Raw genomic sequence first — 14,974 nt, forward strand, 5'->3', positions numbered from 1 at the left:
CGTGGGGAGGGGTCGTACTTTTTCTTGTATAGTAACGATAGCAAATGTATAAAAGGGACGTCTATTCTCGACGAAAGGGTCTTTGGAATTGAGTCAAGTCTATCAGCTCCTCTGGCTATCATGTTAACCTCCTGGGGAACGACAAGCCTATTGCTGGGCTTTGCCCTTGGCAACTATGCCGTAGCTGAAAATGTCATTACGAGTGACAGCCACTTCTATGGCGAATCTCCTGCAGTTTACCCAGCTCGTGAGTCCGTATTTTGGTCCCCCAGCCTGACTATTGCATGTATTGGTTCCATTCTGGGCAGAATAATTGCTAAGTGTCCTAATAGCTGTGGGATCTGGGGCTGGAGACTGGGCGGCTGCGTACGTGAAAGCAAGGGCTTTTGTCGCCAAACTTTCTGATGACGAGAAAGTCAATTTGACAGCTGGTGTGACATCCAAAACTGGCTGCTCTGGAAATATTCAAGCAATCGAACGCTTAGGATTTCCGGGCATGTGCGTCAGTGACGCTGGAAATGGTCTTGTAAGTACCAATCCTCTGAGGGCTATTCATCCGTCCATCCCACCTATTGAATCTTCATGGACTTATACATATTCTCAGAGAGGAACAGACTATGTTAACAGTTGGGCATCGGGTATCTCTGTTGGAGCCAGGTGTGTTTTGAGATTGATTCGAAGGCTCGCCAAGGTCTTGCTAACTTTCACTCTCCACAGCTGGAACCCAGATCTTGCCAATGATCGGGCTACATATATGGGCAAAGAATATCGTAAGAAGGGTGTGAACATGATTCTTGGCCCCGTCGTGGGCCCACTTGGTCGTGTAGCACTTGGTGGACGTAACTGGGAAGGATTCTCTACCGACCCCTACCTCAGTGGAATTCTGATCGGCGAGTCAGTGAAAGGCCTCCAGTCCCAGAATGTTGCGACATCACTGAAGGTATGTACCGCCAGCCTGTTCTTGTTGGACTATAAACCTAAGCTTTAAGCAGCACTTCATCGGTAATGAGCAAGAAACCAATCGCAATCCCACTACCGACTCCAATGGCAATGCTGTCCAGTCTGTTTCGTCCAACATGGATGACCAGACAATTCACGAGCTCTACTTGTGGCCGTTTCAGGATGCAGTCCTTGCTGGTGCAGCCTGTGTCATGTGCTCGTATAACCGATTGAATAACTCATACGCCTGCCAAAACAGCAAGACTCTCAATGGTTTGTTGAAGACTGAGCTTGGCTTCCAGGGTAAGCAGAACACCCAGTTTGATGACAGATGAATCAAACGGAAACTGAATAATTCCTCAACAGGCTATGTTGTGACGGACTGGGGAGCTCAGCACGGTGGTATTGCTAGTGCTAATGCTGGACTTGATGTTGTTATGCCCTCATCATCGCTCTGGAACAGTAATCTGACCACTGCCATTGCAAACGGAACGATGGAGGCATCGCGTCTAGACGACATGATTACGAGGTAGGTGAATGTGTGATCAACGAAAAATTAATGTCAGATACTAATTCTATCTCGCAGACTCATGGCCACATGGTACTATCTGGATCAGGACTCGGCCTTCCCCAACCCAGGTATTGGAATGCCCACCAGTGCCTCTGCAGCTCACCAGGCTGTCATCGCCACCTCCCAAGAAGCGAAGCCATTTCTTCTCCAATCCGCCATCGAGGGACACGTCCTGGTGAAGAATACCAACAATGCACTTCCTTTGAAGTCTCCGAAGCTGATTTCAGTCTTTGGCTACGATGCCTATACCCCAATGGCCATGGACCTCTCGACCTCATTTGACTTCAGCGCAACCGCTACAAGATCGGCCCTCTATCAAAATGGGACCCAGTATGTCGGTGGTGGCTCCGGTGCGAACTCGCCCGCCTATGTGGATGCTCCCATAAGCGCCATCCAGCGCCGAGCCTATGAAGACGGCTCGTCTGTTCTCTGGGACTTCACCTCTGAAAGCCCGTCGGTGGACTACACTTCCGATGTGTGCTTGGTATTCATCAACTCATACGCTACAGAAGGCTATGATCGTGCAGGTCTCGACGATACCCACAGCGACACCATCGTGAACAACGTCGCTAACAACTGCGCCAACACCATCGTCGTGATTCACAACGCTGGTATCCGCACTGTCGAGTCATGGGTTGACCATACTAACGTCACCGGTATCATCTACGCCCATCTCCCTGGCCAGGATACCGGTCGTGCCTTGGTGGAAATTCTCTACGGAGATTCCAACCCCTCTGGTCGACTTCCCTACACCGTTGCCAAGACTGAATCCGACTACGGCACTCTGCTTGAGCCGTCCGAGCCTGCGGGTATTTACGAGTACTTCCCTCAATCAGATTTCTCAGAGGGTGTCTACACTGACTATCGCGCCTTCGACAAGAAGGGTATCGAGCCCCAGTACGCCTTCGGATTCGGTCTTTCATACACCAGCTTTGATTATTCCAAGCTTAAAGTGTCAAAGAAGTCTTCTTCACTTCCTCAGTACCCGGCCAAGGCATCGATTCTTCCGGGTGGAAATCCTCGTCTCTTCGATACGCTGGTGACCGTGTCCGCCACTGTCAAGAATACTGGCACTGTTAATGGCCAGGAAGTTGCTCAGCTCTATGTTGGCATTCCCAATGGCCCCGTTCGCCAGCTTCGTGGATTTGAAAAGGTCCTCGTCAAATCTGGCAAGTCAGTCACTGTTAGCTTTAGCTTGACTCGTCGCGATTTGAGTACTTGGGATGCCACTGCACAGGAGTGGCTGTTGCAGCGGGGAACCTATAAGATTTACGTTGGTCGTAGCAGCAGGGATCTGCCTCTTGAGACAACCTTGACTATTTAAAGCTTGATTAGACTAGCTGCCCAGTGGTGATCTCATATAAATGTCTCGCTCATTGTTCAGGAATTTACTCACGTCCAGTTCCTGTTCAATTTTTAAACCTCTCTTGCTTCTACATATCCGAATCGTTACCTAAATGATCGCGAGCTTTCTCTTGACATTTCGTATCACCTAGTAAGCTGTCTTGATTGCCTCCACAGGCTAGCTCCGTGGCTGACACTCAGCTGAGAGCTTTACGGCAACCCATACCAATCTTTCCAGACCAACAACAAACTGACCTGGAGATCTATGCTGTAAAAATAATCCCTCTTCTAGCCACAAGTGGAGATTCTACGACACAGAAGAATGTGGGGTTACTGCTCGGAGAACAGGGGATATTTTTTTACCCTCAAGCACAACCCTTTCAAGTTATTGACGAACTCGTAAGAAGTGTTGAGTCTTCAAATCCTTACTTTCGTAATCGTCCTACACAAAATGCCAAGGATCTCGAGACTAATCCACAGGCCTCGCCAAGATTATCAAGCTTCATACTCCACATACTATAATATCAATCATAATTACGTCCCCTTCGTTTGTCATGGTTTTACATGTAGGACATACAAAAGGTGGATTTTAAGCAGGTTTCTTATCTGCCTCTCTGCTCAAGGATTAAGAGAAACAACCCGTCCACAGTTGCGGATAAAGCGGTACAAGCGTTGATTCAGATTTTCTTGAATGCCCAGAAGTCACCTTTCCATACAATCGTGCCTTGAGGTCCATTTATTGCCATCCTGCCATCTTGGAAGAATACTAGTAGACGATGATAGGTACTGGGATTATGTACTTTTGCCAGAAATACATCCGACACTTCCACAATTGAATATCGAGTAAAATGCTGGAGGGACGCCATGCGCTTACACTTTCTAATATGGTAATAGAGGGGAAGCAAATAGCTTGAATTGCAGGATTCCGTTAAATAGATAGACCATGATTACGCACATTAAGTATTGTTGAAGTTGTATGATGCTCCCGTCATGACCTTGTCTGTGCCCGCCAGGGTTACACAAAACTTTAACAACTTAAACTCATCCTCACCTGATCTTCACAAACCTTGGAAAAACACCCGTCCTTATGCATTATCGCACTTCGAAGTTCGAAAATGCACACTCCAGGCTTCAGTCAATTCACGATACGACAGAATGTCAGTTTTCAGCCACGTCTCAAAACACTGATGAATATGAATACAACGATCTGGTCCGATCGCCTCTATCGCCGGAAGAAGGAAATAAACTTCCACCATTGAGTCATCAATCAATGCTAAAATCTCAGTGACCGTACAATTATCTTTCCCACATGCTAGGTATCTATCCTGGTAAAACGATTGTGTATTAGATGGTCCGAATAATGCCGATGACTTCAAGTATCAGGGAGGGCATTGACTTTTTCAAGGGACGCAAAAGACCATGATTCAAGCCCGTGAAATTTGTGCCAGGCGCGTTCAGACAGAGCACTCTATTCTATCTCTGCCTCGGTAGTCAGTCCACTCCACTTGCCGTTTTTCCATTTTCCCGCCTTGCCCTCCTTCGACGCGTTGGTCACCCCTTTGTGTAGACCCACTGGGGCTGAGGTGGCTGATGATTGTATCAGTATCAGACCAGCATGAGCTGTTGTGTATGGTTACACACGATTGAAGCTTTGTGGCTAGGCACAAGCTTACGTAGGCGCCAGTAGTTCCCGACGCCACGAATCTGCAAATGCCGAGATTTAGGCGTCGGAAGAAAAAATAGCTCGCGCTAAAACTACCTGAAGCTCCACAACAGAGGAAAAAACCCTCTTTTGGTGCCTGAACCAGAAAAGACCCGGGTCATGTGACTTGGTACACGATAAATAAAGGATCAGCCGATAGAGTTCAACGTATATTTAAAGGCGGATAGGATATACTGAACACGGACAAGAGTGCACGATTCAGATTGACTGTCTTGACATATCCAATCGTCACGAGCAACAGCCTGTCGTCTAATATTTCTTCTTCTGAGCATCGAGTCACGTGTTATTAGCCTTACGTGCGGACCAACGTAATCCACAGAGCGGGCCAGACCAAAACATTATAGTAAATGCAACGATTTTTTTCGACAACGACAACCCAAATCTAATTTTCTCCCGCTAACTTCCTGAAATAGACGTAGTTCAATTTGGAAGCTTGGTATAGCTTAACCTATGGATGCTTGATGAATAAAATCACCATAAATCACTACTTTATCTTGCCCTTTTAAGCTCCAGATATGAGCCCGTAGAAATCAGATCTTAACCCGGAAGTATGCAACGGATAATACGAAGAATAGTATGAACAACATCAGTGCATGTTAACAGTTCACTTTTTGTTTTTATCGGAATTTAGAGTTGTAAAATTATCGTATTCACTATGGCGTTTTGGGTCGCTCGGTAAGGGATTGCCTTACTCAGTTACCGAATGTGCAGAGTAGGATCCGCAAAAGACAAAAGTAGCTGCAGGGTCTGCTCCGAAGATAGCCCACGCAGCGAATTGGGCGGTGTTATTAGAGACGGAAACTTGTTATTTTGGGCTTAGATCCCTGTCAGCGCCCCACGTATCAGCGGGACGCGTGGTCAGCGTCCCAGCCGCGGCACTTCGTCATCATGGCTTGGCAAGATACGCGGCCTTACCAATGGCGAATGGGAAATTCTTATCACGTCTTGCAGTGAAGTTGTTTTAATCGTGGGTCATGGTCGATATTTGGGGTTGTTTTTCTTATTTTTTCTCTCCGCAACGTTCCTGGTACGGCAGATGTCTTTTCCAACGATTGGATAACCTTAATTATCACCTCCGCTGGAATGAGCTTTGATCTATACGAAAGATCATCTGGGCAAAATATCAGGCAATCAGGTTTCTCGAGAATCAGTGAGCCACCTGCCTACGGATCCTGGAATATGGGCCCCGAGACAGCAACAGCGGGTCCTACAACCGCAGGATATTCTGCCTGGGACCCGCGGGGATGGTCTCTGATTAAAAAGCTCGCTGTCGCAGCCGGTGTTGTTGTGGTTATTGTTGCTGTTGTTGTGGGTGCTGTGCTCGGAGTACGAGCAACCCGATACCCCGATTATTCCCAACTCGACTACAGTTTGGTAGATACCTATTCTGGCTCTGATTTCTTCAATAACTTTTATTATGCGACCTCTGACCCGTCAGGTGGATTTGTCCAGTAAGTATCAGACGAAGCTGCGCCAGGATGATATCTCCGCTAATCACTTTACTACAGATACATTGACCGAGCTGCATCTGAATGGCTCAACTTGACATATGCCACCAACACATCGGCTGTGCTCAAAGTGGATACCACATACAGTGGAGAGGACGAGGTCGCTAATGGCCGTCAATCTGTCAGGATTACATCCAATAATACCTATGCGGATGGACTCTTCGTGTTCGATATTTTGCACACACCCTATGCTTGTGGCATCTGGCCAGCGCTATGGCTCACAGACCCAAGTAATTGGCCAGAGCATGGCGAGATCGATGTCATGGAGGCTGTCAACATGGGCGAATGGGGCAACCAAGCGACACTCCACACATCAAGTGGATGCAATATGGGCGTGAAGCGGAAGGAGACTGGCACTGCACTGTACAAGACCTGTTACTGGGACTCGCACGACGAATCAGGATGTGGTGTGAAAGGTGCCAAGACCACATACGGACCTGAATTCAATGCACAGGGTGGTGGAGTAAGTTGTTTTTGTCATTCGCAGAGACTTCCTCAACTAACCATTATTAGGTCTATGCAATGGAGCTCCGTGACGCCGGAATTCGAGTCTGGCATTGGGTTCGCGCAGATATCCCATCCGACATTACATCAGGAAGCCCTGATCCCTCCACTTGGGGCAAGGCATACGCTGATTTCCCGAGTACGGAGTGTAACATCGGGAATCATTTCAAAAACCAGAGCATCATTGCCAATATCGATTTCTGTGGAGGTTGGGCATCTGCGACGGAGTACTACACCACACAGAGCGGCTGTCCCGACAGTTGCGAGACGTTTGTGATGGATAACGCATCAAATTTTACGACAGCATACTGGGAGTTTAAGAGTTTCAAAGTTTATCAAGCGAGCACATAGAGAGAAGACATTTTTAGATTTGCGAGCTTTCGTTAATGAATAATCCAAAATATATATTTCTCCTATTCATGTTCGGTGCCCCTGCAAACGCACGTAGCAGTGCATTGAAACTAATATTCGGATCTCAGTTTCAATCACCTACCTATGGTGACCATAACTTGATCAGAACAACTTTGGAAACCCCATCAAAGCTCCACAGCTAATTACCTACCTGCCTACCTGGTGAGGTCCATGCCAAAGCACACGGAAATTCATTGTCCTGTCTATTAGGAAGCCTTCCCTTGTCTTCAACATTCTTGTTTACATGAAGCTGCAGAGCCAAATCCCCATTGAGTCTATCTTATATCATTCCCGGTCACACTTTAATTCAAATTTAGGTTTCCAACGGTCTCATCGCCAAGAATGTGCCCCCGACTCGTGTCCCGCCTCGACCCCCGACACGGGCACGAGCCTTGAAGATCATCGGCAGACAGAGCCCGAGACCCGCGCGGGATCCCCTCATCCCTACCACATTGGGAACCCCAGAATCAACAAGCCTTACATGCTGCATCGGATTGATACCGAGACAATGATTGTACGATGGGGCTCCGTCTCGAGGCAAGCCACTGGAATGACGATTGCGGGGGATAGCGATGGAATATAGCTGGTTCCTACCCCGGACCCACTCATCCCCACACTATGGAGACTGGGGTGTAGAGGATATATAACCGCGATCGATGGGAGCATTTGAATGCATTCTCGGGTATTGGTTTTGGAATGCCTTCTTGACGATGATGTGGAATTCTTCAAAACCCTACTTTGGCCTCCAGGGTGGATGGCTTACCTTCTGGATCACAGTGGCCTGTGGCGCGGATATGACACTGCTTGGCTATGATCAAGGAGTATTCAGTGGAGTCGTCATTTCACAGGACTTTCTTCGGCTTCACAACCTTGAAGGACCAACCAAAACAACGCTTCTAGGCACCGTGACTGCTATTTACGATGTGGGTTGTTGTCTTGGTTCGTTGCTTGCCTACTCCATTGGAGAGCGACTGGGTCGGAGAAACACCATTGTGCTGGGCACACTTGTTATGACTATCGGTGCTATCCTGCAGGCTTCTTCTTACAGCCTGGGTCAAATGATGACCGGTCGCATTGTTGCTGGTATTGGCAATGGTATGGTCGAACTTCCAAGCTTTGTGCTGCATGAGTGCTAATCTTCTTCTGTGAACAGGCCTCAACACCTCAACAGCGCCAATCTGGCAAGTTGAAACTTCCAAGGCCCAGTGGCGAGGAAAACTGGTTATTCTCGAAAATTGCCTGCTCTTGGTCGGCTTTTCCCTTGCCAATTGGCTGAATTATGGTCTCTCATTTGCCAATGGTCCAGTTTCGTGGCGCTTCCCCTTATCCTTTCAGCTGATTTTCAACATCATGATATTTTGCACAGTTCCATGGCTTCCGGAGTCTCCCAGGTACGCCTTACTCTCTTGCTTGGAACTTGAAGCTGACCAGCATTCTTCCACCCCATAGATGGCTCATTGCCCACGATCGTCCGGACGAGGCTCTCCAGATCATCGCCGATCTGGAGGGACAAGAAACCACCGATGCTTTTGTCCAGCTTCAGATTAGTGAGATACAATACAGTGTGGAGTACGAGCGCTCCAACAGCGTCAGCTTCAGTGATATTATCCGCGGCCGAGCTAGAGAGAAATCAGGCACGAACACAGTCCGTCGCCTCATGCTGGGCATGGGAGCGCAGGCATTCCAACAGTTTACTGGGATAAACGTGACATCTTACTATCTCCCGACCGTCCTTACCACATCGGTCGGACTGAGCGAATCATTGGCGAGGTTGCTCACAGCATGCAACAGTGTCCAATACCTGTGCTTTTCCCTGATCGGCATTCCCAACGTGGAGCGATGGGGCCGTCGGAGATTGATGATGTTCGGATGCTCAGGAATGTGTTTCTGCTACATATTCATCACGGCGCTCATACGATACAACGAGCTGTCCGGATACCCGCATCGAGATCAAGTTGCATCGGCATCAGTAGCGTTCTTCTTCCTGTATTACGTTTTCTTCGGCATTGGCATGCAGGGTGTACCGTGGCGTGAGTTGAAGAGAATAACCCCCCCCCCCATTGTGATTCCAATCATGATTTTTCATCACTAACATTTGACTCTACTGTCTAGTCTATCCCACCGAAATCAACTCACTCACGATGCGAACAAAGGGAGCAGCACTGGGAGCTGCAACAAACTGGATCATGAACTTCATGGTTGTCGAGATCACACCAATTGGCATTCAAAACCTCGGCTGGAGGTTCTACATTATCTGGGTTGTTTTGAATGCGATGATCATACCTACTGTGTATCTGTTCTACCCAGAGACCGCCGGTCGGACTTTGGAAGACATGGATGATTACTATCGAGGCAGCCCGCCTCTTCTGGCTTGCCTCGACAAGGAAGCCATATCCAGTAAACGTCCTCAAAAGTACCAAGTCCGAGATGAGCATATCATGCATGCCAAAAGGGGTGAAGAGGCGGAGCATATTGAGAGTGTGACATGAGAATAGCCAGATCTCGGATTTTCATTCATCAAGGCTTCGAGGGCTGGACATGGAGGAGCTTGTCCGGAGTTACAAGTCGTCGCAATTCTCATCCTCATGAGAGTTTGGGTCGAGGCAATTATCTACATGCAGTGAATTGAATGTCATTTGGGAATCAGAAATGAGTCTCAATCAAATGCCATGAGCCGAATACCCAGGATCAACAGTAGTATGTACAAGATCAAACAGACCAAGAGACAATAAGGTCGAAAAAGCAAGTGTTGTCTACCAAGGGGTCTGTCTTAGCTTTCCGAGATGTCATGAAGCACAAGGCAGAACAACACAAGGTACTAGTCGCCAGCACTGCGTAAAAGTGCAGACCCATCGCTGGCGTGTCGAATGGCAACTGACCGAGTCAGAGTAGACCACGAAACGCTGTGACGAATGGCATCTAACCGAGTTAGAGGCTGCCCGCACATCGAATCAGACGACCCAAGAACAGTCATGACAATGTTCAAGATGAAAAAACCCATCGCATGCGCAGAGTACAAGCCGAACCGGGTCCGAGAGGAAGTAGTACTAAGCAGATGCTCCGGTAAAAAAGAGCCAACCCACAGGATGCATTGCAATATTCAGAGTAAAAGCCGGACCGAGTCCGATTCGATCTGATCAGAAGACACAAAGAACACGTTTTGGAATCAATGGATTCCTCACAATGTTCAGAGTAGAAGCCGAACCGAGTCCGAGTCAATCAGAATATACAAAGAACACGATTCAGGATCCAAAGATCCCTCACAATATTCAGAGCAAAAGCCGGACTGAGTCCGAGTGAATCAAAACGTACAAAGAACACGCTTTGCAATCCACAAATCCATCGCAACATTCGAAGTAAAAGCCGGACCGAGTCCGAGTGAACAAAAGATACAAAGAGCATGCTTGGGATCCACAGATCCCTCACAGTATTCAGAGTAAAAGCCGGACCGAGTCCGAGTGAACAAAAGATACAAAGAACATGACTTGGAATCAACAGATCCCTCAAAATATTCAGAGTGAAGACCGGACCGAGTCCGAGTCTGAATAAATCAGAACGTACAAAGAACGTGCTTTGGATCCCCCAGAGCCATAGCGAGCCAACGAGTTTGACGAAGAGCAGGCCTGTAGTGTGGAGTACTTCTCCAAGCAAAGAAACAATCAGGCACAAGGCCCCGTGCACACACCTCAAGAACACAAACACCAGAGAGATATTAGAGAGAAGCCAGATTGCGACAACCCGAAAGCCCACTGTGTTAACATCAACCGTGCAGAAGTGCGGACCCGCCATTCATGACGCATTGGCGACTCACCGAGTGAGAGGTTGCACAAGTCCCAGGAGCTGTAAATACATACTCACAAATCGTGACTGCTCAGGGGTGGAAAGACGAACCACGGTGTTAACACGCTGTCCCAGGCACCTCCGTCTTTACAGACGAGACCATTGACCGGCCTCAGACTGCGGTGTAGACGATAGTGTGAGGCTGTTTTTCTGTTCTCCGTCAGTTGTACGGGAGGTCAGGCAGAACACGGGGCAATCACAGGCAGACGACAAAGCATCGACCAGGTCGCAGGCTCAATACCCACCGACTTTCACGCGTCATTGAGAGAGTGTAAGTCAACGACAGAAAGCCCGTATGCACTCGGGAACTTCCAGATTGCGGTGCAGGGGGAAAGAGAGTACTTTGCATGATGCTCTGTCTGAACGTCATTGGGAACTTTCGGCGAGCGTACTAATTCCCACCAGGAACTTCCGGCGAGACCTACTAAACCCAGCAAGAACCTCGGCATGGTCAACGCTTCAGCCGGCAAGGCCCGCGAATAGCACCCTTGTTGACTTGCATATACGACCAGGGGTACCACATGCACTTCTGATGTGGGGTCTTCCAGGCACGCGGGTCCACATGGAGAAAATAGTGGAGGCGCTTTTGACGAGAAGACGCCGAACGAACAGATAGAAACAGCAAGCCGTAACTACCTAGGTGACGTACCTGAAGAACATGAAAACATACAACGGCGAAAAATGTTTTGGCAAAACTGGAAAGACGCGTTAGGTAAATAGGGAGATGGCGGATGGAATTAAAGAAAGGAAGCCATTGTGGGGACGGAAAGAAGAGAAGATATTGAGTTCTGTGGAGGGGAAGAAGGAAGAAGAAGAGAAGAGGAAGAAGAAGAGGGGGGTATTTTTAGGCAGGCCTGGGGGACGTGAATCATGGGCTCCACAGATCACCACCCCAGAATCACTCGCTTAATTCAGAATCGACCAACCAGAGTGCAGGATCAGAGCATTCACTGTTTGCTACACGGAGTGACTCATTGTGGGATCACATTCACTACTATCTAGGTTCCCAATTGGGAGAACAATAGCAAAAGTGTTTCTTCCCCCATCTTGGTATTGTTTTTCCCTCTTGGTATTGTTTTTCCCTCTTGGTATTGTTTTTTCCCTTAATGCTATTTTGATTCACCGTTTGATGTTGTTCCTTCTTTCTTGTCATTGCTTTTGTCGAATTTCCATTCCCACTGAGGAGTTGAATCAATCTCATGTTTATACTTCCACATCTTACCTAATCACGTGACTGTCGTAGAATCATATCAAATTAGCATCTGCCACTGTTGATGCTAAAATACCAGAGTTGCCCAGTACAAACTCCTATGCAAACCAAACTTACACGTATCTTCTCATTAATCATGGGAGGAGCCGACGTTCATCAACCACTACGTATCTACTCGGCCCCGCGTTATCTGTAAGTGGTCAGAGCCGCATTACATAATACCAGTTCCATTCAGTCAGTTATTTATAGCGCATGAACAAGCCTTCTAGATTCCATGGCCTTGATTTTTACTATTTGGTCATTGCTTGCTCGTATCAGCATTGCTCGTATCAGCATGAAAAGCCGCAACCAGAGGAAATTCGACACACTTTACTGCAAATACAATATTCGAATTTCCCAAATCACTACAGTCCACCATCGCGATGTGATATTTGAATAGACAATTCATTCCTCGTATGCTACAATGGTTACGATGGGCGTAATGACGTAGTTTTAATCTCAGGACCCCTAGACCCTAAGGGTCTCACAATAATAGCCGTGCATGATTTCCTGGGTTGTAATTCGTCAATCTGGTTGTTGGTGGAAATTCCTGCCCCACTTTCGGCGCCAGTGACGTCGCTCGTCCCTGTTTCCATGTTTTATACATTTGTGCCTGGTCAGTTAATCTAATTTCCACTATTAATAAGAAGCACTGCTGGGGAAATAGTGGTCTCGAGCTTTGTACCTTCTTTAAATATCTCAACAGGTCTCAATCGCTACCGAAGAAATATCCTGTCTTTGTGTGCTTTACTTGGCATCAGCGCGACCTTTGATCTGAGACGTGTGATTGGTACGGACCCCCCACTTTTGTGTTTCTACTCGCAATCATGAAGGAGTCGACAATTGCGCTCCAGGCCATTCTGCAGGCCTGCCTCTTCTCCATCACCTCCGCATCCCCCGCACCGACTCCGTACCCCAACAAGAATGCCGTCGCCCCGCAAGACCCGGTCATCACAGCCACCCCAGTCGCGCGTCAACCTTCTCCGATCGTCGGCAGAGGCCTTCTAGACGACGTTGACTCCTATATCGACACCGTGCTTTCGGGGCTTGGGACAGATCTTCCTTCGTGGGTTGCATCAGGCGTGCCCGAATTCTTCCAGGGATTCCCAACTGGAGATGCAGTTGCCAGTTCACTCGGCCTGGACAGCACAGACTTGGCAGCATTGCCGACCAATGTGCTTAACATTGACCCTTATGCGAATTGGACCAACTCAGGCTGGAACGTTCGCTTCCACGGAAATGTTTACAAGCAGCCAAACACCTCCGTCTCAGACTTGAACAAGTTAGCCGACGTCTTCCTCGTCAACACAAGCATCTCGGATCTTCCTGAATCCCAGCAGGACCAGGCACGGAACCTGACTGCCGAGATCTTTGTTGTTCAGCAACCTGAAGTGGCCGTGAACACGATTCACCTAGAGCCTGCCCCGAGCCAGGGATCCAGTGGACAACCTGGTGGTGGTGGGTCATCGAACACAACGGGTGGCACACAAGACATCACTCTGCCGTACAATACCACGGTCGAAGGTGATTTCGACGTCTTTATGCCAATTGATAGCAATGGCCTCACTGCCGGAAATGAGACCTCGGAAATCCAAAGGCTTAACACCTACGTTGGCGGTGCAACTATCGGCAACAGTACCGCCTACCTGGTGCCTCCGACTGGAATCACCATCGTCTCTGATATTGATGATATTCTTCGTGTCACAAAGATCTATGAACCTGAGCAAGGATTGCTCAATTCATTTGCCCGTCCATTCACTGCCTGGGAGAACATGCCAGACATTTACCGCAACTGGTCCATCAGTGTCCCCAACATGCACTTCCACTACTTGGTTGGTCCCTACCCTCCCTCTTTAAATCAGCATGCTAACAATGTTTCAAGACTACCACCCCCGAGCAGATTACCAGAAACTATATGCAGTTCATCTACACCAACTACCCGGGAGGTTCTTTCGACACTCGCCCATTGAACTTCAGCGACGTCTCCGCTACCCTGTCGATCCGCAAGTTCCTACTACAAAAGGTTTTCGAAACCTTCCCGGAGCGCAAGTTCATTCTGATTGCAGACACGAGCAACAGCGATGTCATGAAGGACTACCCAGAAATGGCCACCGAGTTCCCTGGACAAGTCCAATGCATCTGGCTCCGCAATACCTCCGCCACTGACTCGGGCGACAAGTTCCCATATGACACATCCGGCTTCAAAAGCTTGAACCAGTCAAACTATATGTTCTTCTTGAACCCCGATGACCTGACCAACTTGGACGTTGCGAATGGAGAGTGCTACAATACCTCCATTGCGCAGAACTTGACCTTCGGTTATCAGGGACTTCCATATGGATTGGGAGCTACTCCCACCTCGGTCAATGGCTCGGCAAATCACACTGGGGCCGGGATTGCATTGACACCGATGGGATCAGGTGGTGCGCAAAGTTTGATCGCATTGGTCGCAGCGATATTTGCGGCCACTTTCATGTTCTTTTGAATTCATGCAGATATGATTAATGCCATTTACGTATCCTAAGTTGATATGTTCCTGAATAGCTGTTGTTATATGTACTAAATACCTGGACTCGGTATGAAAATGGAAGGCAAAACTCAATAAAGGAACCGAAACATATACCTATTATTGTCATCACACAAAACCCTTGATTCATGTGACCTAGTAATCCCCAATGCTCCACCCAAGGAGTGAGCGCTTTCACAGCCGAAACCCCTTTATTCTCAACTATGAGCCATCCGTAGGCATATTGTAAATCATCTCTTTAATACTTGCTTTGGAGTATACCTAGTAATAACCCTTGACATACACTTGATGGACGGAGATGTTTAATCGCACTTGCCAAGGATCTTGTACTGGCCAGTACCACATGCACCGCTGCGGC

General features: G+C 48.1%; 4 protein-coding genes across 4 annotated transcripts; all 4 read left to right on the top strand.

Annotated features, from left to right (window-relative positions):
- Positions 1 to 120: 120 nt before the first annotated feature.
- N7503_003292 (beta-glucosidase) lies at positions 121 to 2,834 on the top strand (the record flags this gene model as incomplete). Its single annotated transcript, XM_057062839.1, has 7 exons — positions 121 to 247; positions 333 to 526; positions 605 to 657; positions 718 to 940; positions 993 to 1,242; positions 1,306 to 1,468; positions 1,526 to 2,834. 7 exons carry the CDS (start codon positions 121 to 123, stop codon positions 2,832 to 2,834), a joined length of 2,319 nt encoding a protein of 772 aa, XP_056923754.1.
- Positions 2,835 to 5,756: 2,922 nt separating this feature from the next.
- Positions 5,757 to 6,940, top strand: N7503_003293 (glycoside hydrolase family 16 protein; the record flags this gene model as incomplete). Its single annotated transcript, XM_057062840.1, has 3 exons — positions 5,757 to 6,028; positions 6,086 to 6,548; positions 6,599 to 6,940. The coding sequence occupies 3 exons, from the start codon at positions 5,757 to 5,759 to the stop codon at positions 6,938 to 6,940; spliced, it is 1,077 nt and encodes a 358-aa protein (XP_056923755.1).
- A 770-nt stretch (positions 6,941 to 7,710) lies between these two features.
- Positions 7,711 to 9,489, top strand: N7503_003294 (sugar porter family MFS transporter; the record flags this gene model as incomplete). The annotated part of the gene is made up of 4 exons (XM_057062841.1): positions 7,711 to 8,095; positions 8,154 to 8,391; positions 8,450 to 9,030; positions 9,113 to 9,489. The coding sequence occupies 4 exons, from the start codon at positions 7,711 to 7,713 to the stop codon at positions 9,487 to 9,489; spliced, it is 1,581 nt and encodes a 526-aa protein (XP_056923756.1).
- A 3,427-nt stretch (positions 9,490 to 12,916) lies between these two features.
- Positions 12,917 to 14,574, top strand: N7503_003295 (phosphatidate phosphatase App1 family protein; the record flags this gene model as incomplete). The annotated part of the gene is made up of 2 exons (XM_057062842.1): positions 12,917 to 13,921; positions 13,972 to 14,574. The coding sequence occupies 2 exons, from the start codon at positions 12,917 to 12,919 to the stop codon at positions 14,572 to 14,574; spliced, it is 1,608 nt and encodes a 535-aa protein (XP_056923757.1).
- Between the last annotated feature and the right edge of the window lie 400 nt (positions 14,575 to 14,974).

The sequence above is a fragment of the Penicillium pulvis genome, assembly GCF_028828015.1.
Source record: "Penicillium pulvis strain IBT 33274 chromosome Unknown contig_1_segment0_segment0, whole genome shotgun sequence".
Classification (NCBI taxonomy): Eukaryota; Fungi; Ascomycota; class Eurotiomycetes; order Eurotiales; family Aspergillaceae; genus Penicillium; species Penicillium pulvis.